Consider the following 25,431-nt stretch of genomic DNA (forward strand, 5'->3'; position numbering starts at 1 on the left):
GATAGTGGAGGGCTGATGTTCAGCCAAGCAGCTTTGGGGTGATGAAGGTGACTTTTCTGATTCCTATGAAGGCATGCTTGGATTGGCAGGAAGTGCTGAGAATACACATCTGAGCAAGTCCTTAGGTAGGCAAGAGCTGAGTGACTGGAATGGGGAGCATGTGCTGATGTCAAGGAGTGGCAGGTTCTTGGCCTTGTGTCCCAGGAAAGGACACAGACCTGTGGATCCTGTCAAGGGAGTTTAGCTTTCATCTTCTGTCACCAAGTCGTCTGAGTCAACCTGGGACCCTGGTTGACCCCTTTTTAAGAGGATCAGACTTGGGACTCTGGTCTCCAATTATGTCCTGTCTTGCCATTTAGTCCATATGAGACCCTCTTCCATTCATATGAGTCTCCAGGTGTGTGGGGATAGTCCATATCACTCTTCCCACCACCAACACAACAGCCTCCCAGATCCTGGTCATCCAATTTGTCACAGGCTGTTGAATGAAAGTTACTGGGGAGAGTCAGGCAGAGCCTTGCATGGGGAAGTACATGGTGGTAGAGCAGACAAAAACCCAAATCAAGGTGCTAGGATGTGTCTTCTCCAGGTGGGGTTGTTGGCAAGGCCAACCGGGGAAGATGAACCCACCCTTAAATCTCCCTCTTCCCATGTCTCTGGACAGGGTTCCTGGATCCCTCAGGGCCCATGGCTTCGAGAGGGCTCCTAGTGGGGGCCAAACCCATGTGGGCTCCAATGGGGGCAGGACTCTTCGTGGCAGTCATTGATGATGGTGAAGAAGATAGATATTGTGTTAGAACACACATGTTCTCAGCTTCTGAAGTATCTTGATGCCATCTCTCTTTTTGTTTTATGAAAATAAGATCCCAGATAGACAAGGAGGACATTTCAGAATTACAGAAGTGACCCTCTGGATAGGGTTCTGAGCCTTGAGTTTTGGAAAGGGATAGGATACTAGGATATTCTCTGGTGCCTGGAGAAAGTGAGCTGAGTGACACCAAACCTCATGGAGGAGAAGATGGAAGATACAAGTCAATTCTCACCTTGACATGTGTTCTTACTCTCAATCTTGAACATTCTTGCCCCAGAAGCAAGCTCATATCCTGGAATGCATGTGCAGTAGTAGCTCCCCTCTGTGTTCTGGCAATCTGCAAATTCTCCACAGGACACAGCTGACAGTGATCCACACTCGTTGATATCTGGAACACAACAGGACAAAGGGTCACCTCAACAAACTGTGAGTTTCCATAGGGCAAGACAAGAATGCATCAAAATGCAAGGACAGATTATTTGGTCCTGTACCTTCCAATTGGGGCAGAAAGACTTTTAGAGCCTGAAAGGACTCACAGTATCATGCTGAGTCAGGGTAGGCAAATGGTCTCCCCCAGATCAGTTTTCTGCCCTAAATGTGGACCTCCCTTCTAAGACCACAGACCCAGGATATGGATTTCAGCACCAGAACATGACAGGATGTGGGAAGACACATATCTAACACATTCATGTTCACTCCCATCTGTCCTCCTCTCTTCTTAGATGGTAGCAATGGCTGGACATCAGCCTTCATGGTTGTGGAGTGGGGTGGAGTGAAGTGAGGCACAAGTGGGAATGAGGCATGTGTGAGGGAAAGACATGACAAAGAGAAATTCTCCACCTGATAGATGTGCTCCCAGGAAGGAGCTGGTTTCTAGGCACACCATCAGCAGGGCTCCTTGCCATGCTCACCCAGCCACGAGTCTCCATGAAACACAAATGCAAATGCAGGGGAATCCATTAGGGATACCTCTTGGGCATAGAAGGGCTGGGCAGGAGTCACAACACCTTTCTTTTAATGATAAAATTTACTTTCCTCCCAAGGAGAAGAGGAACATGGCAGAGGAATAAGGGACCCTCGTTTTGCCTGGAATTCAGCCACATAGCTATCAAATTATTCTGAACACCTGCAAATGAACCAGAGATTTTAAGAAAGAATTGCTGCAAGTCTACAAATAAAAAAGAGACCACTTTTTGCAGGAATGACAAGACAGAAGAACTCACCACAAAAAAAGAACAAAGGCAGTAGTCACTACCAGGGACTTAATGAATATAGATATTAAAAAATGTAGGAACTACAATTTAAAATAATGATTATAAAGACACTAGCTGGGCTTGAAAAAAGCACAGAAGACATTAGAGAAAGGGTTCTGGAGAAATAAAGGAACTAAAATCTAATCAAGCTGAAGTAAAAAGGGCTATTAATGAGATGCAATCATTGATGGATACTCTGACTGCAGAATAAATGAGGCAGAAGAGAGAATGTTATAGGAGATAAAATTATGGAGAATAAAGAAACTGAAAAAAGAGAGAGATAAACAACTACTGGATCACAAGGGGAGGATTCCAGACATCAGTGATGCAATAAAGCTAAACAATGTTAGAATAACTGGTGTCCCAGAGGAAGAGAAATGGAGGAGCGGAAGGTTATTTGAGCAAATTACAGCTGAGAACTTCCTTATTCTGGGGAAAGAAACAAGCATTCAAGTCCAGGAGTATTCAAAATCAATAAAAATAGGTCAACAACTTGACATATAATACTGAAGCTGGCAAATTTCAGAGATAAAGAGGAATTCCTGAAAGCACTTTGGTCAAAAGGTCCTGAACTTATAAGAGTAGAAACGTAAGGCTGGCAGCAGACCTATCCACAGAGCACTGGCAGGCCAGAAAAGACTGACATGATTTATTCACGGTGCTAAATGAGAAAAATATGCACTAAGGCTTTATCCAGCAAGGCTGTCATTCAGAATAGAAGGAGAGATAAAGTGCTTCCAGGACAAACAGAAACCTAGAAAAAAAAATTTTTTTGATCACTAAACCAGTCCTGCAAGAAGTATTAAAGGGGATCTTTTAAGTGAAAAGAGAGCCCAAAAGTAACGAAGACCAGAAAAGAACAGAGACGATACACAGAAAAAGGGACTTTACAGGTAATACAATGGCACTAAATTCATATCTTTCAGTAATTACTCTGAATGTAAATGGGCTAAAATCCCCAATCAAAAGACACAGGGTATCAGATGGGATAAAAAAGCAAGACCTAGCCATAAGTCTGTCTACAAGAGGCTCATTTTAGACCCAAAGACTCTTCCAGATTGAAAGTTGAGGAGGTGGAAAACCATTTATCATGATAATGGACATCAAAGGAAAGCTATGGTAGCAAACTTTGTATTATAAAGACTAGATTTTAAACCAAAGACTGTAATAAGATATGAAGAAGAACTTTATATCATAATTAAAGGGTCTATCCAAGAAGAAGATATAACAATTTTAAATATTTAATCCCCCTAATTTGGGAGTAGCCAATTTTATAAACTAATAAATAAAAAGCTGTACAAATACATTGATAATACAAGAATAGTAAGGGACTTTAACACTCCACTCAAAGCAATGGACAGATTACCTAAGAAGAAGATCAACAAGAAAACAAGAGCTTTGAATGACACACTGGACCAGATGGACTTCACAAACATTTACAGAGCATTCCATCCTTAGTCAACAGCATACTCATTCTTCTCAGGTGCATATGGAACATTCTCCAGAATAGATCACACACTGGGTCAAGAATCATGTCCAACCAATACAATTAGGATTATTCCCTGCCAATCTTCAGATCATAATGCTTTAAAACTTAATTCAATCACAAGAGGAAATTTGGAAGAAACACAAATACATGGATTTAAAGAGCATCCTATTAAAAAATGAATGGTTCAACTAGGAAATTAAAGAAGAATTTTAAAAATACATGGGAGCAAATAAAATGAAAACACAGCTCTTCAAGAACTTTAGGATGCTGCAAAGGTGGTCTTAAGAGGGAAGTACACAGCACTACACGACTTTCTCAAGACACAAGAAAAGGCTCAAACACACAACCTAAACTTACACCTAAAAGAGCTGAAGAAAAAGTATCAAGTAAAGCCTAAACCTAACAGGAGAAGAAAATTAATAAAGATTAGAGCAGAAGTGAATGAAATAGAAACCAAAAGTACAGTAGAACAGATGAACAAAACTAGGAACTGATTCTTTGAAAGAATTAATGATTAATAAAGTCCTGAAAGAATTAATAAGACTGAAAAACTTGAATACCTAGACTATTGGAAAAGAAAGGAGAAAAGACCCAAATTAATAAAATCATGACTGAAAGAGGATTGATCCAACCAACACCAAAGAAATACAATTATAAGAACATATTATCTACAACTCTACACCAACAAATTAAGTAAACTGGAAGGAATTGATGCATTCCTAGAAACATAAAAACTACCAAAACTGAAACAGGAAGAAAATAGAAAACCTGAACAGACCCAGCAAGGAAATTGAAATAGTAATCAAAAAATGTCCCATGGAAGAGATTATGCTGAGTGAAATAAGTCAAGCAGAGAGAGTCAATTATCATATGGTTTCGCTTATTTGTGGAGCATAACAAATAGCATGGAGGACAAGGGGAGATGGAGAGGAGAAGGGAGTTGAGGGAAATTGGAAGGGGAGGTGAACCATGAGAGACTATGGACTCTGAAAAACGATCTGAGAATTTTGAAGGGGTGGGGGGGTGGGAGGTTGGGGGCACCAGGTGGTGGGTATTGTAGAGGGCATGGATTGCATAGAGCACTGGGTGTGGTGCAAAAATAATGAATATTGTTATGCTGAAAAAATAAAAAATTTTAAAAAAAAATGTCCCAAAGAACAACACTCCAGGGCTGGTATCTTCCTTTGGGAATTCTACCAAAGATTTAAAGAAGAAATAATACCTATCTTCTAAAGCTGTTTCAAAAATTGAAATGGAAGGAAAATTTCTAAGTTCTTTTAATGAAGCCAGCATTACCTTGATCCCAAAACAAGAAAAAGGCCCCACCAAAAAAGGAGAATTGCAGACCAACGTCCCTAATAAACATGGATATAAAATTCTCCCCAAGAACCCTCCTACGCTGTTGGTGGGAATACAAGCTGGTGCAGCCACTCTGGAAAACAGTATGGAAGTTCCTCAAAAAGTTGGAAATAGAGCTACCCTATGATCCAGCAACCACACTACTGGGTATTTGCCCTAAAGATAAAAATATAGTGATCCAAAGGGGCACATGCACCCGAATGTTTATAGCAGCAATGTCCACAATAGCCAAACTATGAAAAGAATCTAGATGTCCATCAACAGATGAATGGGTAAAGAAGATGTGGAATACTACATCAGCCATGAAAAGAAACAAAATCTTGCCATTTGAAATGACATAGATGGAAGAGTATCATGCCTTGATACCTCAAAATGGATCATGCCATGATACCAAGGGTATCATGGAAGGGTATCAATGATGTAGAAGGTATCATGCTAAGCAAATAAGTCAATCAGAGAAAGACAATTATATGATCTCTCTGATATGAGGAATTTGAGAGGCACGGAGGGGGTCATGGGGGGTAGGGAGGGAAACAAATCATAAGAGACTCAATCTCATGAAACAAACTGAGGGTTGCTGGGAGGTGGAGGAAGGGGTAGGGATAGGGTGGCTGGGTTATGGACATTGGGGAGAGTATGTGCTATGGTGAGTGCTATAAAATGTGTAAACCTGATGATTCACAGACCTATACCCCTGGGGCAAATAATTATATGTTATACATTATATGTTAATTAAATGTATTATTACATTTAATGTGTTAATAAATGTGTTAATTAAATGTATATGTTAATTAAATGTTAATTTATATATATATATATATATATATATATATATATATTCCCCCAAAAAAAATTCTCCCCAATCTACTGACCAATAAGATCCAACAGTACATTAAAGGATTATTCACCACAACCAATGGGATTTATTCCTCAACTGAAGTGTGGTTCAATATGCATCAATCAGTCAATGTGTGATACACCAGATTAATAAAAGAAAGGAGAATAACCATATGCTCCTCTCAATGGTTGCAGAAAAAGCATTTGACAAAGTACAGGATCCTTTCTTGATTAAAACTCTCCATAGTATAGGGATAGAGGGAACATACCTCAATATCATAAAAGCAATATATGAAAAGCCCACAGCAAATATCATTCTCAACAAGGAAAAACTGAGAGCTTTTCCCTTAAGGTCAGGAACATGACAGGGATTCCCACTCTCACTACAGCTGTCCAACATAGTACATGAAGTGCTAGCCTCAGCAGTCACTCAGAGAACAAAAAGAAATAAAAGGCATCCAAATTGGCAAAGAAGTCAAACTCTCTTTCTTCACAGATAACATGATACTTTATGTGGAAAACCCAAAAGACTCCACCCCCAAATTACTAGAACTCATACAGCAATTCAGCCAAGTGGCAGGATATAAAATCAATACAGAGAAATCACTTGCAATTCTATACACTAACAATGAGAAAGAAGAGAGAAATTAAGGAATCCATCCCATTTACAATTGCACCAAAAACCATAAGATACCTAGTAATAAACCTAACCAAAGAGGCAAAGTATCTGTACTCTGAAAACTACAGAACACTTATGAAAGAAATTGAGGAAGACATTAACAAGTGGAAAAACATTCCATGCTCATAGATTGGAAGAAAAATATTGTTTAAATGTATATGCTACCTACAGCAAACTACACATTCAATACAATCCCTATCAAAATGCTATCAACATTTTTCACAGAGCCGTAACAAACAATCCTAAAACTTATATTGAACCAGAAAAGTCCCTGAACAGCCAAAGAAATGTTGAAAAGGGAACCAAAACTGGAGGCATCACAATGCCTGACCTCAGGTTATATTACAAAGCTGTAATCATCAAGACACTATAGTACTGGCACAAAAACAGACACATAGAACAATGGAACAGAGTAAAGAACCCAGAAATGGGACAAAGCAGTAAAGAATATTCAATGGGAAAAAGACAGTCTCTTCAACAAATGGTGTTGGGAAAATTGGACAACCACATTCAGAAGAATGAAACTGGACCACTTTCTGACACTACACACAAAATGGATAAAAGACATAATGTGAGATAGGAACCCATCAAAAACCTAGAGGAGAACACAGGCAACAACCTTTTGACATCTGCCACAACAACTTTTTCTAGACATTTCACTGAAAGTGGGGTAAACAAAGGCAAAAATGAATTATTAGGATTTCATCAAGATAAAAAGCTTTTGCAGAGCAAAGGAAACAGTCCACAAAACCAAAAGACAACTGACAAAATGGGAGAAGATATTTGCAAATGTCTTATCAGATAAAGGGTTAGTGCCCAAAATCTATAAAGAACTTATCAAACTCAACACCCAAAAAAAAGCAAATAATCCAGTCAAGAAATGGGCAGAAGTCATGAACAGATATTTCTCCAATGAAGACAAACGGCCAACAGACATATAAAAAAATGCTCAACATGACTCAGCATCGGGGAAATACAAATCAAAACCATAATGAGATACAACCTCACACCCATCAAAATGGCTACAATTAACAACTCAGGAAAAGACAAATGTTGGTAAGGATGCTGAGAAAGAGGAACTCTTATACTGTTGGTGGGAATGCAAGCTGCTACAGCCACTCTGGAAAATAGTATGGAGGTGCCTCAAAAAGTTGAAAACAGAGCTACCCTACAACCCAACAATTGTACTACTAGGTCTACCCCAGAGATACGAATGTAGTCATCTGAAAGGGCATGTGTACCCCAATGTTTATAGCAGAAGTGTCTCCCATAGCGAAGATAAGGAAAGAGCCCAGATGTCCATTGACAGATGAATGGATAAGAAAAGATGTGAGATAGATAGATGACAGATATAGATAGATAGATAGATGATAGAGATATCTCAAAAAAAGTTAATCTTGTCATTTGCAACAACATGGATGGAACTAGAGGGCATTATGATAAGCAAAATAAGCAAAATAAAAACAGAGAAAGATAATTATCATATGATTTCACTCAAATGTGGAAGTTAAGAAAAAAACAGAGGAGGAGAGGAGAAGGGAGAGAAAAAACAAGATAAAATCAGAAAGACAAATCATAAGAGACGCTTTATCATAAGAAACAAACTGAGAGTTCCTGGAGGAGAGAGGGTGGGGATGGGGTAAATGTGTGATGGGTATTAAGGAGGGTATGTGATGTAATGAGCACTGCATGTTATATACATTTGATGAATCACTGAACTCTACCTCTGAAACTAATAATGCAACATATGTTAATTAATTGAATTTAAACAAAATAAGATTTTTTAAAAATTTACTTTCCCCCAAATGTTAAATGGAACATGGATACTTAGAAGAGAAAGAAAATGTAAAAAAAAATGAAAATAAGAATCAATAAGATCGATAAACCATTGGCCACACTAATCCAAAAGAAAAGAGAGAAAGCCCAAATTCATAAAATGATGAATGAAAAGGGAGAGATCACAACTAACACCAAGGAAGTAGAAAGAATCATCAGAAGTTATTATCAACAGTTATATTCCAATAAGCTAAGCAACCTAGATGAAATGGATGCATTCCTGGAAAACTGTAAACTCCCAAAATTGAAACAGGAAGAAATCGACAACCTAAATAGACCGATATCTAGTAACGAGATCGAAGCAGTGATCAAAAACCTCCCAAAAAACAAGAGCCCAGGATGTGACGGATTCCCTGGGGAATTCTACCAAACTTTCAAAGAAGAAATAACACCTATTCTCCTGAAGCTGTTTCAAAAAACTGAAGCAGAAGGAAAACTTCCAGACTCTATGAAGCCAGCATTACCCTGATCCCCAAACCAGGCAAAAACCCTACCAAAAAGGAGAATTTCAGACCAATATCACTGTTGAATATGGATGCTAAGATTCTCAACAAGATCCTAGCAAACAGGATCCAAGAGCGCATTCAAAAGATTATCCACCATGACCAGGTGGGATTCATTCCTGGGCTACAAGGATGGTTCAACATTCGCAAATCAATCAATGTCATAGAACAAATTAATAAGAAAAGAGAGAAGAACCCTATGGTCCTCTCAATTGATGCAGAAAAAGCATTTGACAAAATCCAGCATCTGTTCCTGATTAAAACACTTCAAAGTATAGGGATAGAGGGAACATTCCTGAACTTCATCAAATCTATCTATGAAAAACCCACAGCAAATATCATCCTCAATGGGAAAAAGCTTGCAGCCTTCCCGTTGAGATCAGGAACACGACAAGGATGCCCACTCTCACCACTCTTGTTCAACATAGTATTAGAAGTCCTAGCAACAGCAATCAGACAACAAAGAGAAATAAAAGGTATCCAAATTGGCAATGAAGAAGTCAAACTCTCTCTCTTCGCAGATGACATCTTAATATGGATTCTTTATATGGATTCTTTATATGGAAAACCCAAAAGACTCCACCCCCAAACTACTAGAACTCATACAGCAATTCAGTAACGTGGCAGGATACAAAGTCAATGTACAGAAATCAGTGGCTTTCTTATACACTAACAATGAAAATACAGAAAGGGAAATTAGAGAATCGATTCCATTTACTATAGCACCAAGAACCATAAGATACCTGGGAATAAACCTAACCAAAGAGGTAAAGGATCTGTACTCGAGGAACTACAGAACACTCATGAATGAAATTGAAGAAGACACAAAAAGATGGAAGACCATTCCATGCTCTTGGATCGGAAGAATAAATATTGTTAAAATGTCTATACTGCCTAGAGCAATCTATACTTTTAGTGCCATTCCAATCAAAATTCCACCGGTTATTCTTCAAAGAGCTGGAGCAAATAATCCAAAAATCTGTATGGAACCAGAAGAGACCCCGAATCGCTAAAGAAATGTTGAAAAACAAAAATAAAACTGGGGGCATCACGTTACCTGATTTCAAGCTTTACTACAAAGCTGTGATCACCAAGACAGCATGGTACTGGCATAAAAACAGACACATAGACCAGTGGAACAGAGTAGAGAGCCCAGATATGGACCCTCAACTCTATGGTCAGTTAATCTTCGACAAAACAGGAAAAAATATACAGTGGAAAAAAGACAGTCTCTTCAATAAATGGTGCTGGGAAAACTGGGCAGCTATATGTAGAAGAATGAAACTCGACCATTCTCTTACACCATACACAAAGATAAACTCAAAATGGATAAAAGACCTCAACGTGAGACAGGAATCCATCAGAATCCTAGAGGAGAACATAGGCAGTAATCTCTTCGATATCAGCCACAGCAACTTCTTTCAAGATATGTCTCCAAAGGCAAAGGAAACAAAAGCCAAAATGAACTTTTGGGACTTCATCAAAATCAAAAGCTTCTGCACAGCAAAGGAAACAGTCAACAAAAAAAGAGGCAACCCACGGAATGGGAGAAGATATTTGCAAATGACAGTACAGACAAAAGATTGATATCCAGGATCTACAAAGAACTCCTCAAACTCAACACACACAAAACAGACAATCATATCAAAAAATGGGCAGGAGATATGAAGACACTTCTCCAATGAAGACATACAAATGGCTATCAGACACATGAAAAAATGTTCATCATCACTAGCCATCAGGGAGATTCACATTAAAACCACATTGAGATATCACCTTATACCAGTTAGAATGGCCAAAATTAGCAAGACAGGAAACAACATGTGTTGGAGGGGATGTGGAGAAAGGGGAACCCTCTTACACTGTTGGTGGGAATGCAAGTTGGTGCAACCTCTTTGGAGAACAGTGTGGAGATTCCTCAAGAAATTAAAAATAGAACTTCCCTATGACCCTGCAATTGCACTACTGGGTATTTACCCCCAAAATACAGATGGAGTGAAAAGAAAGGCCATCTGTACCCCAATGTTTATAGCAGCAATGGCCACGGTTGCCAAACTGTGGAAAGAACCAAGATGCCCTTCAACAGACAAATGGATAAGAAAGATGTGGTCCATATACACAATGGAGTATTATGCCTCCATCAGAAAGGATGAAAACCCAACTTTTGTAGCAACATCGACGGGACTGGAAGAGATTATGCTGAGTGAAATAAGTCAAACAGAGAGAGTCAATTATCATATGGTTTCACTTATTTGTGGAGCATAACAAATAGCATGGAGGACAAGGGGAGATGGAGAGGAGAAGGGAGTTGAGGTAAATTGGAAGGGGAGGTGAACCATGAGAGACTATGGACTCTGAAAAACAATCTGAGGGTTCTGAAAGGGCGGGGAGTGGGAGGTTGGGGGATCCAGGTGGTGGGTATTGGAGAGGGCACGGATTACATGGATCACTGGGTGTGGTACAAAAAACAATGAATACTGTTATGCTGAAAATTTTTTAAAAAATGAAAATAAAGAAAATCACCCATAAGTCCACTATACAAACTACCGGGAAAATTTAGGGTATTTTTTTTCTTAACTTTTCAAAGGTATCAGGAATAACTATTCCCAGTAAGCTCCCACTAGATGGAGTCTAATCTTCCAGATACTGGTTGATTGTTCTCTCCTGTTTCTTCCACTTCTTCCTTTCCTTGTGCTATGAGAATAATCACAGTAATAATAATAGTGACCATGATAAATAGCTTGTGTTTGACAGTCTGGTCTGTACTAGTCTTTACCTGTTCTTCACACACATGAATTTTAAATCTTACTCCATCCATGGGGGGTAGATACAATGATTGTCTGCAATTTACAGACAAGCAAACTGAGGCACAGAGAGAACACATCTCCCCCCACACCCAGCTCCATGCCCCACCACCATCCCAAGCCCCTATACCATCACAGCTCTCCAACAAGCTGGTGAAGATCACCCCAGATGAAGACCTGAATCCTGGGGAGCAGCGACAGGCAGTGGCATTGACACACGTGGAGTTTGGAGGGCACCAGCGAGCACAATCTGTAGAGGCAGAGGTTTGGGGACAGAGACCATAGTCAGAAGGAGGAGTCAATAAATGAATGGAGTCAGCAGCCAGCTAGGGGAGAGGAGGTGAGTTGGAGGAAGGAGAGGGATGGCTGCCATTGAAAGAGGAATGGACAGAAAGTTCTGGACATTTGGGGATGTAGAAATAGTCTCTGTTATCTCCAGAAGACCAGAACCTCACCTGAAGATATGCCCCCCCTTTTCCCCTTGTTCATTTGAGGACCCAGACCCTTTCATGCACTCCCCAGCTTCTGTCACCAGTGGGGTTGGCTGGGCAGACTCACCACTAGTCTTCTGGGCTGCAGCTCTCAATGGCAACAGCAGCAGCATCAAGAGTCCTGGAGCAGAAAAAAACAGAGATATGATGAAGAAACGAGATGGAGCTCCATTTCATCCTAGGAAGTGGCTCTGATCCTGCAGCCCATGGCCCTCCCAAGGCTCTAGTGATTCATGAAGATTTGAGAACCAGTCTTCTTCCCTCCCTCACCTCAGACTCCCTGAGGAGTCAGTCACTAACAGGCACCATCATGGAGCCTCAGAACTACAGGTAAGGGCACGGAATATACAGAGGTGATGTCAGGGACACAACACAGAAATTCCAGCCTCTCCCAATGGAGAGGTTAAATACTTTCTTGATAAATATTTATTTATTTTAGAGAGAGTAGAGAGAGCACAAGCTGGGGGAAGGGCAGAGAGAGAGGGAGAAGCAAACTCCCTACATAGCAGGGAGCCTGACACGGCTCAATCCCAGGATCCAGGGACCATGATCTGAGCTGAAGGCAGATGCTTAACTGACTGGGTCACCCAGGCACCATGGAGAGGGTAAATCTTGAAGTACAAAGTCCACAGATTGGTGTGCTCTGCCCCCATAGCCAGGTCCTATTTTCTCTGGCAATGGCAGATTTCTACCTTGAGGATTTCTCCTCCAGGATGACTTCCCCCTGTTTAACCCACATGTTTTGGGGCATACAAGAAGAACATGGGTTTGGGAGTCAGCCAACTCCAAGTCTGAGTCCCAGCTCACAGTCATACTGGATGGGTAGGGAGCCCTAGCATCACAAGACAGGGAGCTTATGACAGGCGAGGGGTAGGAACTATCACACTAGCAGTTGGAGCCACCATCTCCTGGTTAAGTGGCTTCTCCAGGTGCAGCATCCATGGCTTCTCTGGTTCCTTCAAAGTGAGCTCCTGGCTGTCCTACAGTGTACTGGGGGCACAGCCTTTCCCTTTATCTCTTAATCTGGTCCTGAGTGATGAGTCACTGGACCGGCTTCATGGCATGGAAACAACTGCAGGTGTGAAGGAATCTGTCCTACAGGCAATCACCTGATCACCCGTCAGAGTCTGTCATTCCACTCATGGGAAGCATGATGCTGCTGTGAAGGTGATTGTTTAAATGAGATTAACAGTGAAATCGGTAGACTCAGTAACACAGACACTCTAGGTGGGCCTCGTCTAATTAGTTGAAGATCTTAAGCACTAAAAAGATTGACCTCCTCCAAGAAAGAGAATTCTGCTTCTGACTGACTTCAGACTTAAGATCAACATCAATGTCCTTGGAAACATCCATGGGGTTCCAGCCTGCCCTACAGATTTTGGACTTTCTAACTTCAACAATCTCATAAAACAATTTCTTAAACTAATACATTTTTCTCATCTGTCTATACACACACACATACACATATACATATACACATCTTTATACAAATATGTAATATGTCAAAACTTGGTTCTGTTTCTCTGGAGAACCAGGTCTCATATAGGCCAGAAAATGAGAAAGTTCTGATAAGTTCTAAAAATCGCCCTAGAAATAAGTTCCACCTACTTTCTTCTTTGAGAATTTAATATAATTAATAGCATTAAAACTTTTTCCTTGTTTATGCTTACAGAGTGAAAAAAAAGAGAAGAAGAAATAGAGCAAAAGCTAGAAATAAAGCAAAGAGCAGAGAGAATTCTCAAACTGGATAGTTTCTGGGTAGCTTTAATTGTCCTATCACCATTGTTGTAATTCTGCCTACCTGGCAGCAACCATAGATGCCCGTTCCTCATGGTGCAGACACCAGTGAGCCCAGCCATGGAGGATACCATCTGCTCTTGGTCTGGATGTGCTGAAAAGACTTCCTGTTTACTTATCTAGATAAGCTACTTGGTAAACAGCTAATCTGGATGCTTCCTTGCCCTGTGTTTCCCCATCATGAACATCTCCGAAACTCACACTTCTCTTTTTAAGTATTTCCTCAGCCTGTCTAGTATTCCTACTGAAAGCCTCAACGGTTTCTACCTTTTGATATAGGAAGACCCCACAAACAATTTTCTATGAAGATAATTCCTCTAGTGTTTTGGCCCCTAGAGGTCTATGGTTCAGACTGAACAGATCATTTTTTATCTAGTGATTATCTATTCACAGACTTCTTTATTTCTAAAGTTTTATTTTGAAGTAAACAGAGATTGACAGTAAATTTCAAAAACAATACCTAGAGGACCTTCCCCTGGCTTCCTGCAAAAGATACATTTTATGTATTTATGTATTTTTATGTAACAATAATCAAATATGCAAACCAAGAAACTGACATCAGCACAACACATGTATAGTTCTGTGACATTTTATCGCACATGTGGATTCCTGTAACTGTCACTGCAATAAAGCAGATAAAGATCCCATCACCACAAGCTCTCCCTCATGCAACCCCAACATCCCCAAGCCCTGGTAGGTTTTTTTTTTTTAATCTTATTTTATTTTTTCAGTGTTCCAAGATTCATTGTTCATGCAATACTCAACACAGTCTGACATTCACACTCATTGATAAAAGAAAATATTCTTTATATGTTTTAAAAGATGAGGAAAAATTACCTCCAAATATTTCACTAGTGTCTGTGATAGAATTATGGTAATTTTCTTTGTTTGCATTCTTTACATTTTCTTTGTTTTCTCCATTTTCATGTGTATCAGTCTGTGAGTGCTGCATAGTAATAGGTTATTAATGAGGAGGTTTAAGCCACAGAAATTTGTTTTCTCAAACTGTTTCTGGAGGCTGGGTTCTAAGGCCAAGGTGATGGCAGGGTTGGTTTCTGGTGAGAGCTCTCTCTTGGCTTATAGATGCCCACCTTTCTTCCTGTGTCCCCATATAATCTTTTCTCTGAATGTGGAGAGAAGGGGGTTAGGGGAGAAAAAGAGGGAGGGAGGGACAGAAATTACAAGCCCTCTAGTTACAAGCCAGAGATATTCATGCTGCATCCCCCTGGCAACATGCCAGCACTGCCCCTTCCCCGCCACTTTTCCTCTGGCCCATATTCTCTTGACAAAGTGCTTCTGTGCTGCTCCTAGGACTGAGGACTGAATGTCCCACAATCTTGGAGGTCCCCCTCCAACACCCTCAAGCCTCTGTACCTTTACAACCCATCATGGGATTACTGAAGATCTCCCCAGAGGGAAATATGAATCAGCATAACGGCAACAGGAAGGGGCACTGAGAGATAAGGAGTCAGAAGGGCACCTCCAACCACAGACACTGTGGGGATGGAGACTGTGGTCAAAAGCCCCAGGGAATGCAGGATGCCAGCTGCCAGCTGGGAACCAGAGAGTGGAGGAGGGGAAGGTTAGCTGCTATTGGAAAAGGAAGAATTCAGGGAACTTTAGGTATTTGAGGAGGAAGAAAGTTTCTCTCATCTCCAGAGAAAGAGGAAGAGGTTCATTCACAGAATAAGCCTCCTCTTCCTGGCTCTCCCTTCGTAGTGAAGGAACACAGAGCCCAGGCTGGCATGCCCTCCATCACTCATGGAGCCAGCTGGCCAGGCTCACCTCCAGGGTTCAGGGCTGCAGCTCCCAATGGCAAGAGCAGCAGCACAGACAGCCCTGGGGCAAGAAGAGTGGTGAATGATAGGAATCAAACCCCAACACAACTCTTATCCATATGGCCACTGCCTCCACACTAAGTGGCTCTGGTCCTGCAGCCCCCAGTTTTCTGGCAGAATTCTGGAGGCTCCCCAGACCAGGCTCCCCCACTTTGCATGGAGTCTTGGGCTCAACCTCTCCTCTCCATCTCCTGGGACTCCCTGAGGAACCAGTTACCAACAGCCACAAGCCCTCAAAGTACCTCAGGTGCTACCAGAAATGAGACAAAATATATGCAGACAGCTGATGCCATTTGCAAAACTTAAAAACCAACCTCGGTCACCTGGATGGCACAGTTGGTTAAGCATCTGACTCTGGTGTGGGTCATGATCTTGGAGTCCCTGGATAGAGCCCCAAGTAGGGCTCTCTGCTCAGCAGGGAGTGTGCTTCTCCATCTCTCTCTGGCTCTCCCCCCTGCTCATGTTTGCTCTCTCAAATAAATAAAATCTTTTTAAAAGACAAGAAGAAGGAAAGGAAGGAAAGAAGGAAGGAAGGAAGGGAGGAAGGAAGGAAGGAAACAACAATAACCTCTCCAGCAGAGGGGGTAAATTCTAAAGGAGAAATTACTCAGTTGTTCAGTCTGCCATTGCCCAGAGCTAGACCATAATAGAAATCTGCTTCCTCTTTCAGGATTCCTCTCCCTAGAGTACTGGTGTTATGCCCCAATAATGGGTCCATGATTAAAGGAGCGAGACTGATACAAAGCAAAGGTCAAGCAAAGCTTTATTTCGTGCCAAGCATCAAGAATCTAACCGAATGTTCGGGGACGCACCTCTTACAAGAAAGGGCGACCCTTCTCTGTTTCACAGTTTAGCTTTTAATGGCAAAGGCCATGAGGTCGGGCCTGGCCACGCACAGGTGGCCAATGAGATTGTAACACACACAGGAAACTCCACAGTGATGCTAGGTGACCAACTGAGTTACAATTTACCCTAGTAGACATTTGAACCAGCCTATTACACCTTTATTGGGATTGGCGCCCAAAGGGCGGGGCCCATACTCCTTGGTAACCAGGGAGACAGTATGCATTCCCCCCCACACCCCACTGATCGGATGTCTCCACCTGGCCTGACCCACCTTTGTATCTGGGCTTTGTTACCTGAAGCTGGTTTCCAGGACTGGTCTCCAAGTAAATCCCCTGGGGGAAGGGGAGCAGGGACAGTTTCTAAATAGGTCCTTACACTGGTATCCCTGTTCCAGGACATACAAGTGAAGAGTGGGTTTTGAAATCAGCCCCAAATTTGAACTCCTCACTCCTCCCCTTATATGGGGCTTTAGTTTCACCACTTAAATCTTGAATCTCGGTTTGCTCAATTGTAAAATGGGTATAATGAAAATGACAATAGAATGTCATTATTATAGAAATGTGCTTTCAGGATTGAGATGTTAAAATAGGTAAAAGGGAAAAGGGAAAGCAGCCTTTCCTCTCTTTCTCTAAAATTTTTTCTTGACCTGAGACACTCCTGCCTATGAGTCACACTCAAGGCTCTGGCTTTTATGATTTTCTTTTCCTGGCTCTATCCTCACGTGGACCGGATACCTTCCTTTTCACAGGTTGCCCTTCTTCCTGGGAATGCTCCTGCCTTTCCCCATGCGGCACAGCATGACTTTCCATGGGTAAAATTGCACAAGATGGCCTGAGCTCAGCCCCCAGTTCTGACATTTTTCAGCTATGATATTGGGCAAGCTTCAGTTTCCCATCTGCAAAATGGGAATTTTAAGAGTTCCTTACTCACAAGGTGAGTCCCTAACTGTACACATGGAGGAGAGGGTCTGGCACATAGTAAGAGATTAGTAAGTCTTGGGCTTTTGTTCTATCCTCCTGGGGTCCCTTTGTTACCAAGAAGTGTAGCCCGAATGAGTTATCTTCACTATGACTTCCTTCTTGCAGCACTTTACCATTTTGTTCACAAAGTAGTATATATTCATTATCTGAAAAGGAGACGTAAGGATCTGGAAGTGAGACCATCCTGGACTCACCAGGTGGGCCCTAAATCCAATCACCGGTGTCCTTATACAGCAAGGGGAGGACACAGTGCAGGTCGCAGAAGGGAAGGCCACATGGAGACAGAAGCAGACCTTGGGGAGATGTGGCTGTGGTACCTAAATCAGGGGTCTCGATCGGATGGGGGCCCCCTAAATATGAGGTGATGATTGGGTGGACGCTGGAGTTGCCGGTGGTGACAAGAATCCACCTGAAGCAGAATAAAGGTGATAGAAGTTTATGGAATACACCACAAGGAACAGTGGGCAGGACAGCAGAGGAGAGGCTGTCATGAGGCACTGGGTGAGGGTCGTTTTTAAAGGGGGAAGGGGAGGCAGTCTGGCGACATATGGAATCTTCCCTTTCTTGGGAACTGTGCCTGGTTGCAAGTAGCCCGTTGGTCAGTTAGAGCCTGCGGATAGTTTGAAGTGGGCCGTCTGATGGGCCTGTCTTCAGCCAGGGGGACTCTGTGGCCCTTTCTGCATCCTGTACCCAAGCCCATTGACCTAACAGCAGCCTCTACTAACACGACATAATAAAAAGTTAAAAAATAAAAATAAAATAAAATAAAATGAAGCATTATAAAAATTAAATTAAAAAATAAAAATAAAAGCAGCCTCTAAGGCGACCACAACCCGGGGGCATCTGGGGCCCCCAGAGCTGGAGGAGGCAATGAAGGACCCCTTACCCCCAACCCACCTCCACCATACCCCTCCCCCGCAGAGTTGTCACAGGGACACTGGCCCTGCCAGCACCTGGATTTCAGACTTCTGTTCTCCACAAGTGTGAGAAAAGATGCTTCTGTTATTTTTGTTATTTTAAGCCAGCCAGGTTGTGATGATTTGTCATATCGGCCACAGAAAACTAGTACAGTCCAAAATTTGGATCTGAATCTAGGATATCGGCTCTCGAGCCAGCCTGCTTGGCTTTGGGACCTATTCTATCGCTTACCTTCTGTGCATCCTTTAGGGCTATGAAGCTTTCTTGAGCCTTAATTTCCTCATCCATAAAATTGAGCTAAGAGCAGCACTTCCCACACAGGGCAGCTATCTGAATTAAGTCAGTGATACTCATTAGCCACCCAGGACAGTAACTGCTACGTAGTGTGTGCTCCCTAAGTCCCTAAGTGTTTTTCAGCCATTAGTAATGGCAGCATGAAGACAGCAACCTAGGTATTACAGTTTGAAATCTGCTTCTTTTCAGCTATGGATGAAATCAGTCATGACTGACTTTGTACCCAATAATCTATTCCACGTTTTTCCTTTCCAGATTGAAATTCTAAGCTCCTCAAGCAATTTCTTTTCCCTTTTCTCATTATAGCCTTTCCTACAATATGCTACCCAGAGCCTCCTATACGGGATGTGATTTTACATTTGGTTTACAGGGTGGTCTCTGGAGTGTATTCTTTGTAAACATCTAAGCTTTTAAACTCTGTGAAGGCACTAGCTTGGCTTTCTCTTGCTTTTACAACCTCAACGGCATTTAGACCAACCTTTAACAGGTGGAAATTACCCAATCAACACAGCTGCTAGTCAAAAATTGCATTTCCCATAGCAGGCTAACGTAAGTGTCCTCGAAAACAAGACACAAATTAGAAAGCATATACTGAGCACCTACTGTGTGTTAGCTACTCCCCCAAGCACTGGAGAGGAAAAAAAGTCATAGAGAAACTGTATCTGACCTCTCAAGGAGACCCTCCTCGATTTTGCACTATTGTCCAAGTTATCCAATGGCCAACATCTGATCTTTCTTAACGTATCTGGGGAGTGAGAGGTTATAGGTTTATGGAATTTCAGCTTAAAAGCAATAATCACATGCCACTTCCGGACGGTGCACGGAGAAGAATGTGGCACAAACAAGTCAGCTGCAAGAGAAAGGGAGCAGGGGACAACAGTAGAAAAGGCTGTTGCCCCGAACAACACCTCAGTCCTGCTTTTATTAGATAGAAAGAGCAATCAACAGAAGAGCTGACAAAGGCCAAACCATTAGTCATACGCCTTGTAGATAAACAAGAAGGAAGGCATAATATGTCTAGACAAGCAGTATAAAATTTATAGTTGAACAAGCACATTCAAAGGACTTAACCTAACTAGCCACAGGTGCTCTGAGAGGGGAAGGGGAGATAATGGAAAAATGAAGCAGGCGGTGTTCTGCCTTGAGCGAGCCGGGCATCCCCTGCTGCTCAGCTTCAAGGCCATATATCGTCCTCTCCCCCAGAGGCCTGTTGCCAGTATGTGTTTTTCTTTTTTTCTTTTTTTTTTTTTTTAAGATTTTACTTATTTATTTCACAGACAGAGATCACAAGTAGGCAGAGAGGCAGGCAGAGTCAGAGAGGGGGAAGCAGGCTCCCTGCGGAGCAAAGAGCCCGATGTGGGGCTCGATTCCAGGACCCTGGGATCATGGCCTGAGCCAAAGGCAGAGGCTTTAACCCACTGAGCCACCCAGGCGCCCCAGTATGTGTTTTTCTTAAGGCTATATCTAAATGTGCTTGGTAACTAGTAAAATTTCCCATGGGCTATATTTTAATTAATGCATTGTTCTGAGGGACAGTTGCATTTCCCCCTTTTTGTTTGTGCAGAAGTAGAAAAGTCGATTTTGCAACTTCTTGATCCATCAGTCATTGGAGGGATTTTCCCGTGCATCTGAGGACTAAGCATAAAAAGATTATAGCAATAAAAAGAATAATCATTCCACCTATAATGCCAAGACCAGTTTGTTTGATCCAAGTAAAAGGGTTTAAATTAGACAGAATATCGTTAATCCTTTATGCAACACTCACTCCTGGAATTGATTGTAATGATGATTGAGTAATGCCTTGAATAGTATCTTGAAGTTGTCTAATATCTAAAGTTAGATTATCACCATAATGATTAGTAATAAGATGGCAAATTTTGCTCCATGATATTTCTGATTCATTATAGGCATGGAGAGTAACACAGAAGGAAGAAACATTCCAGACACATAAAATCTGAAGCCTAAGCTTTATATTTTGAAGATCATCTCCTCTATATATCATGGCTGCTCCTAAATCAGAGATACTTTCATCTAATTTTTGATCTATGATCATTTGTTGATCCCAAGCTTTGCTAGCATTCTCATGCCACTTTTGTACAAATTGTGTGGTTTGTACAGTTTGATGCAAGGCTATTTCTGCAGTGGTAGCTGTAGCAGTAATGGCTATAATTCCTAAAATAGCTGTTATAAGCAACCCAAGAAATCTTTTTGTTCTATGGACCCAGTCCTTCAAAACTGTTAAAAGTACATGCATATCTGGAGCGCTTTCCCAAACACGGTGGTGTTTCACCAGTAACTAGATGCCTATTCTTCTTCTAGCTATGAGAATGATAGAATTGTCTGTATAAACATTCTCATCCACACAGGTGAACATTTTACATCTAAGACAGTTTATTTCTCTATTGTTATAATCAAAAGTCATTTTTCCAATAACAAAAACATGGGGATCTCTAACACAAGCTTTTACCCATTCTTCTTTCATTAGGAAAAAGGAGAATGCATAGTTATTAGACTGATAAATTTAAGAGCTGTTCCAAACTCTTAAGTGATTTAAAGCGGTGGTGACCTTCCATAAATTCTTTTGTCTTTTATGATAATTAACAAAAGGGGATGGCACCGAAAGTCCTTACCCAGGCCAGGATAAAGGTGCATCTCCTGAGGTTAAGGTTTGTGGTGAAATGAGATCATCAAAAACTTGCCATTTTAAATTTCGATGAGAGGAGCAGGATCCCCCAGTGCAATTGATGACTGCTATCCCCTTAGGGGACCAGTCCCATGCAATTCCATAGGAATCATTAATAACAATACTGGGGTGAGAAGCTCGAAAATCCTCCCATAAAGGGCGAATTCCCTCATCAGACCACACTTGCATTAGTTTGCATTCGGGAATAGGGGGTACTGCTGTAGTATAGCTAGGACCCTGATATTCATTGGCTAGGAATCCCTTAGTGGAGAGTAAATGTAACTGAACTTTAGTCAGATAATTATCAGTAGGAAAGTTCACCAATCATCTTTGATCATCAGGGATAAGACAACTGGAATGATTGCCGATACATGTTGGTCTATTTTGATATCCTAAGGTAAGATTAATATTTGTGCCCTCCTCTAGGGGCAATCTAGGATCCAAAATTCCAGGTACCCATTTTGAGGCATTTAAATAAATTGGTATTATATCTTTTCTCCACTCTACTGGACGGAGTAGGGGAGGATTGGGTATATAAGCCTAATAAGTAAAGTTATTTATTTGTGCATAACATCCAGGAAGACTTATGGTTACCGTGATGAGGGTCATCATATTACATCAGATGTAGAAACAGTAGTAGTTTTGATATGCTGTAGAACATATACTGTATATAAAGAATCAGATAACAGATTAAATGCAGAAGAAACATCTTGAAACAATGTAATAACCCCCATTAATTCTGATTTCTGTGCTGAGAGACTGGTAGTAGATATGACCTTCAAAGTAAGGCCATAATCACAGGCTTTACCTTTGACAGAGCCATCGGAAAAGTAAGTAGGGGCATCTGTTATTGGATTTTTAGAAGTAATTTTAGGAAGGACAAAAGCAGTATGTTTTAAAAAGGAAATAACAGATAAAGAGGGATAATGAGAAGAAGTGTTTCCAGTAAAGCCACTAAGGGCAATTTGCCAATTTAAATTATTTTGGAATGCCGTTTCAATTTGTGTCTTATTTAAAGGCAGAACAATAACCTGTGGATTATATCCCTGTATTTGGTGGGTTCTTTTTCTTCCTAATTGAATAATACTGCCGATATGGTCTATATATGTAGTGAGTGTTTCAACAGTATTATTTGGAAGAAAAATCCATTCTATGATTAGTTTTTTCTGAATAATTAACCCAGTGGGTGTATGTGGGGTATGAAAAATAAGAAGATTAATGGTATCTTAGGTTGAACTCTATCCATTTGTATTGATTGAATCTGGCTTTCGACAAACTAATTCTTTTAAGGCCTCTTTTGATAGGGTCTTAGGGCTGTTTAAATTAGGATCTCCCTTTAAAGAGGCAAATAGATGCTGCAAAGCATAAGTGGGAATTCCAACTTTAGGTCTTATCCAATTAATGTCTCCCAATAATTTTTGCAAATCATTCAAGGTTGTAATTTTATCTCTATGGATTTGAACTTTCTGTGGTTTAACTGAGGTCCTGTCCATAATGAACCCCAAATATGAGAAAGGAGTAGTGACTTATATTTTTTCCGGAGCTATAGTTAGTTTGTATTTTTCAAATTGTAATTGAAGCATTCTAAATGCATCCTGCAATTGCATGTTATCAGAGGCTGCACATAATATATCATCCATATAATAGATAAGATAAATCTGGGGAAATTGATTTCTAAACAGCTGTATAACTTTTGCCATATACTCCTGACAGATAGTGGGGCTATTTAACATTCCTTGTGGTAAAACTTTCCATTGATATCGTTTGGCTGGTTTTTTTAAACTTACACTGGGAATAGTGAAAGCAAAATGGGGACAATCTTCCTTAGCAAGTGGTATACTATAAAAGCAATCCTGTAAATCTATGATAATTATTGGCCATTCGCATGGGACTAGATTAGGCAAAGGCAATCCAGGTTGGAGATACCCCATGGGTTGGATAACAGAATTAACCATACACAGGTCTGTTAAAAGTCTCCATGTCCCTACATGGGGAGATGGAGAGGAGAAGGGAGCTGAGGGAAATTGGAAGGGGAGATGAACCATGAGAGACTATGGACTCTCAAAAACAATCTGAGGGTTTTGAAGGGGCAGGGGGTAGGAGGTTGGGGGAGCCATGTGGTGGGTATTACGGAGGGCATGTATTGCATGGAGCACTGGGTGTGGTGCATAAACAATGAATTCTGTTACACTGAAAAGAAATAAATAATTTTTTTTAAGTCTCCATGTTCCTGATTTTTTCTTAATAACAAAGACCGGTAAATTCTAAGGACTCTGAGATTCTTCAATATGCCCTTTTCTTATCTGTTCCTCTACTAGGGCTTGCAAAGTAAGTAATTTCTCTTGTGTTAAGGGCCACTGCCTCACCCAAATAAGTTTGTCATTCTTTCAATTTAAATTAATGGGTTCAGGAACAGTGGCCCTCAGTGAAAAATCTGGGAAACCCCCTTAGGGGAAGGTATAACCAGAGAGGCTTCCCACTGACTTAGTAAATCTCACCCCCAAAGGTTAATGGGTAAGTCTACAATATATGGCTGCAGATAATCCTTTTGACCCTCAAATCCTTCACAGAAAAGAATATTGGAGCTCTGACACACATTGCCAGCCAGTCCTAATCCCATAATAGTATCAGAAGAGGAATTATATGGCCATTTTTTAGGCCAGTGTAATGAGCTTATGATAGAGACATCAGCTCCACTATCAATTAGACCTGAAAATTCCTTTCCTTATATTTTAAGATGACAAATTGGTCTATCTTGATAAATTTTCTCAGTCAAATATGCTCCAGTTTTTCCAGTATTTCCAAACCCATTGGAGTTTGTTTGTTTTGTTTTGTTTTTTAAGATTTTATTTATTTATTTGACAGAGAGATCACAAGCAGGCAGAGAGGCAGGCAGAGAGAGAGGAGGAAGCAAGCTCCCCGCTGAGCAGAGAGCCCGATGCAGGGCTCGATCCCAAGACCCTGAGATCATGACCTGGGCCAAAGGCAGAGGCTTAACCCACTGAGCCACCCAGGTGTCCTCTTTGTTTGTTTTTAGACTGACCCTGGAGATAGGGTAAAAGTAGCAACTGGGTAATGCAGTCTCCTTTTTGAAAATGGTATGGAGCCACAGTAGTTAATATCACTGAAATTTCACCAGTGTAATCTGAATCAATAACTCCAGTGTGAACTAGTACTCCCTTTGAAGTAAGGCCAGATCTCCCCAAAAGTAACTCCCCAAAAATAACCACCCCCAAAGGTGGTTCCCTTTGGTAAAGGGCCATAAATATTAGTTGGAATTTTAGCAGGAAGCTTGGCAGGCATTAAGAGATAATCGTTGGGAATGGGAATATCTAATCCAGCACTATCAGGCTCTCAAACAACAACACTGGAGCTGCTCAACAGCTTGATCATTCATTTGTACCTGATCTTGCACCTGGGCCCACAGCCCAACACCCATGCTCCATGGAAATAGGAACATTACTAGCTCTGTTATGGGGAGCTGCTATTTCTGCATGATCTTGCCACCATGTTTTAAATTGTAAGAACTCACTTGAAAATAGAACTGTTTTTGCTAACAAGGACCAATCAGTCGGAATAAGTCAATTGCCTTCTGTGATGTCTTGAGTGATTCCCGTTGTAAATGGAGAATTAACTCCATAGTTTTGTACTGCATGTTTTAGTTCCTTCAATAATTTGAAGGGAAATGGCTCATGCTTGGCCTCATAGATACCATTAGGGTTTTTAGGATCATGTCCCAGAGTGACATGTTCTCTAATAATAACCAGGAAATTAAAATGTAAGGCATCTAGGTCTCCTGCTCTCTGTGCTTCAAGGAGGCCTTTTCGAATGGCTGATAGCATGTATTTTTCATCATTTTCACTAAATGGTGCCTTCTTATAGAATGGTGGAGCCGATGGCGGCAGTGCCATTTGCACCTTTTGTTCTGTTATTGGAGGAGGAGGAGGAGATTCCTCCTTTATATATTCCTTTATGATGGCCTTAGTAATTTCTTTCTCCTCCTGGCTGGCATG

General features: G+C 41.1%; 1 protein-coding gene across 1 annotated transcript in view; it reads right to left on the reverse strand.

Annotated features, from left to right (window-relative positions):
- The window catches only part of LOC125083438 (adhesion G protein-coupled receptor E2-like), a 49,689-nt gene extending 35,756 nt beyond the window's left edge, over nucleotides 1–13,933 (reverse strand). The window contains exons 1-4 of the mRNA XM_047700019.1: nucleotides 13,864–13,933; nucleotides 12,130–12,183; nucleotides 11,702–11,821; nucleotides 1,044–1,199 (exon numbers count right to left, since the gene is read on the reverse strand). Coding sequence (XP_047555975.1) covers nucleotides 1,044–1,199; nucleotides 11,702–11,821; nucleotides 12,130–12,183; nucleotides 13,864–13,933 — 400 coding nt within the window. The remainder of the gene's footprint in view (nucleotides 1–1,043; nucleotides 1,200–11,701; nucleotides 11,822–12,129; nucleotides 12,184–13,863) is intronic.
- Between the last annotated feature and the right edge of the window lie 11,498 nt (nucleotides 13,934–25,431).

Source organism: Lutra lutra, chromosome 1 (genome assembly GCF_902655055.1).
Source record: "Lutra lutra chromosome 1, mLutLut1.2, whole genome shotgun sequence".
NCBI classification, from domain to species: domain Eukaryota; kingdom Metazoa; phylum Chordata; class Mammalia; order Carnivora; family Mustelidae; genus Lutra; species Lutra lutra.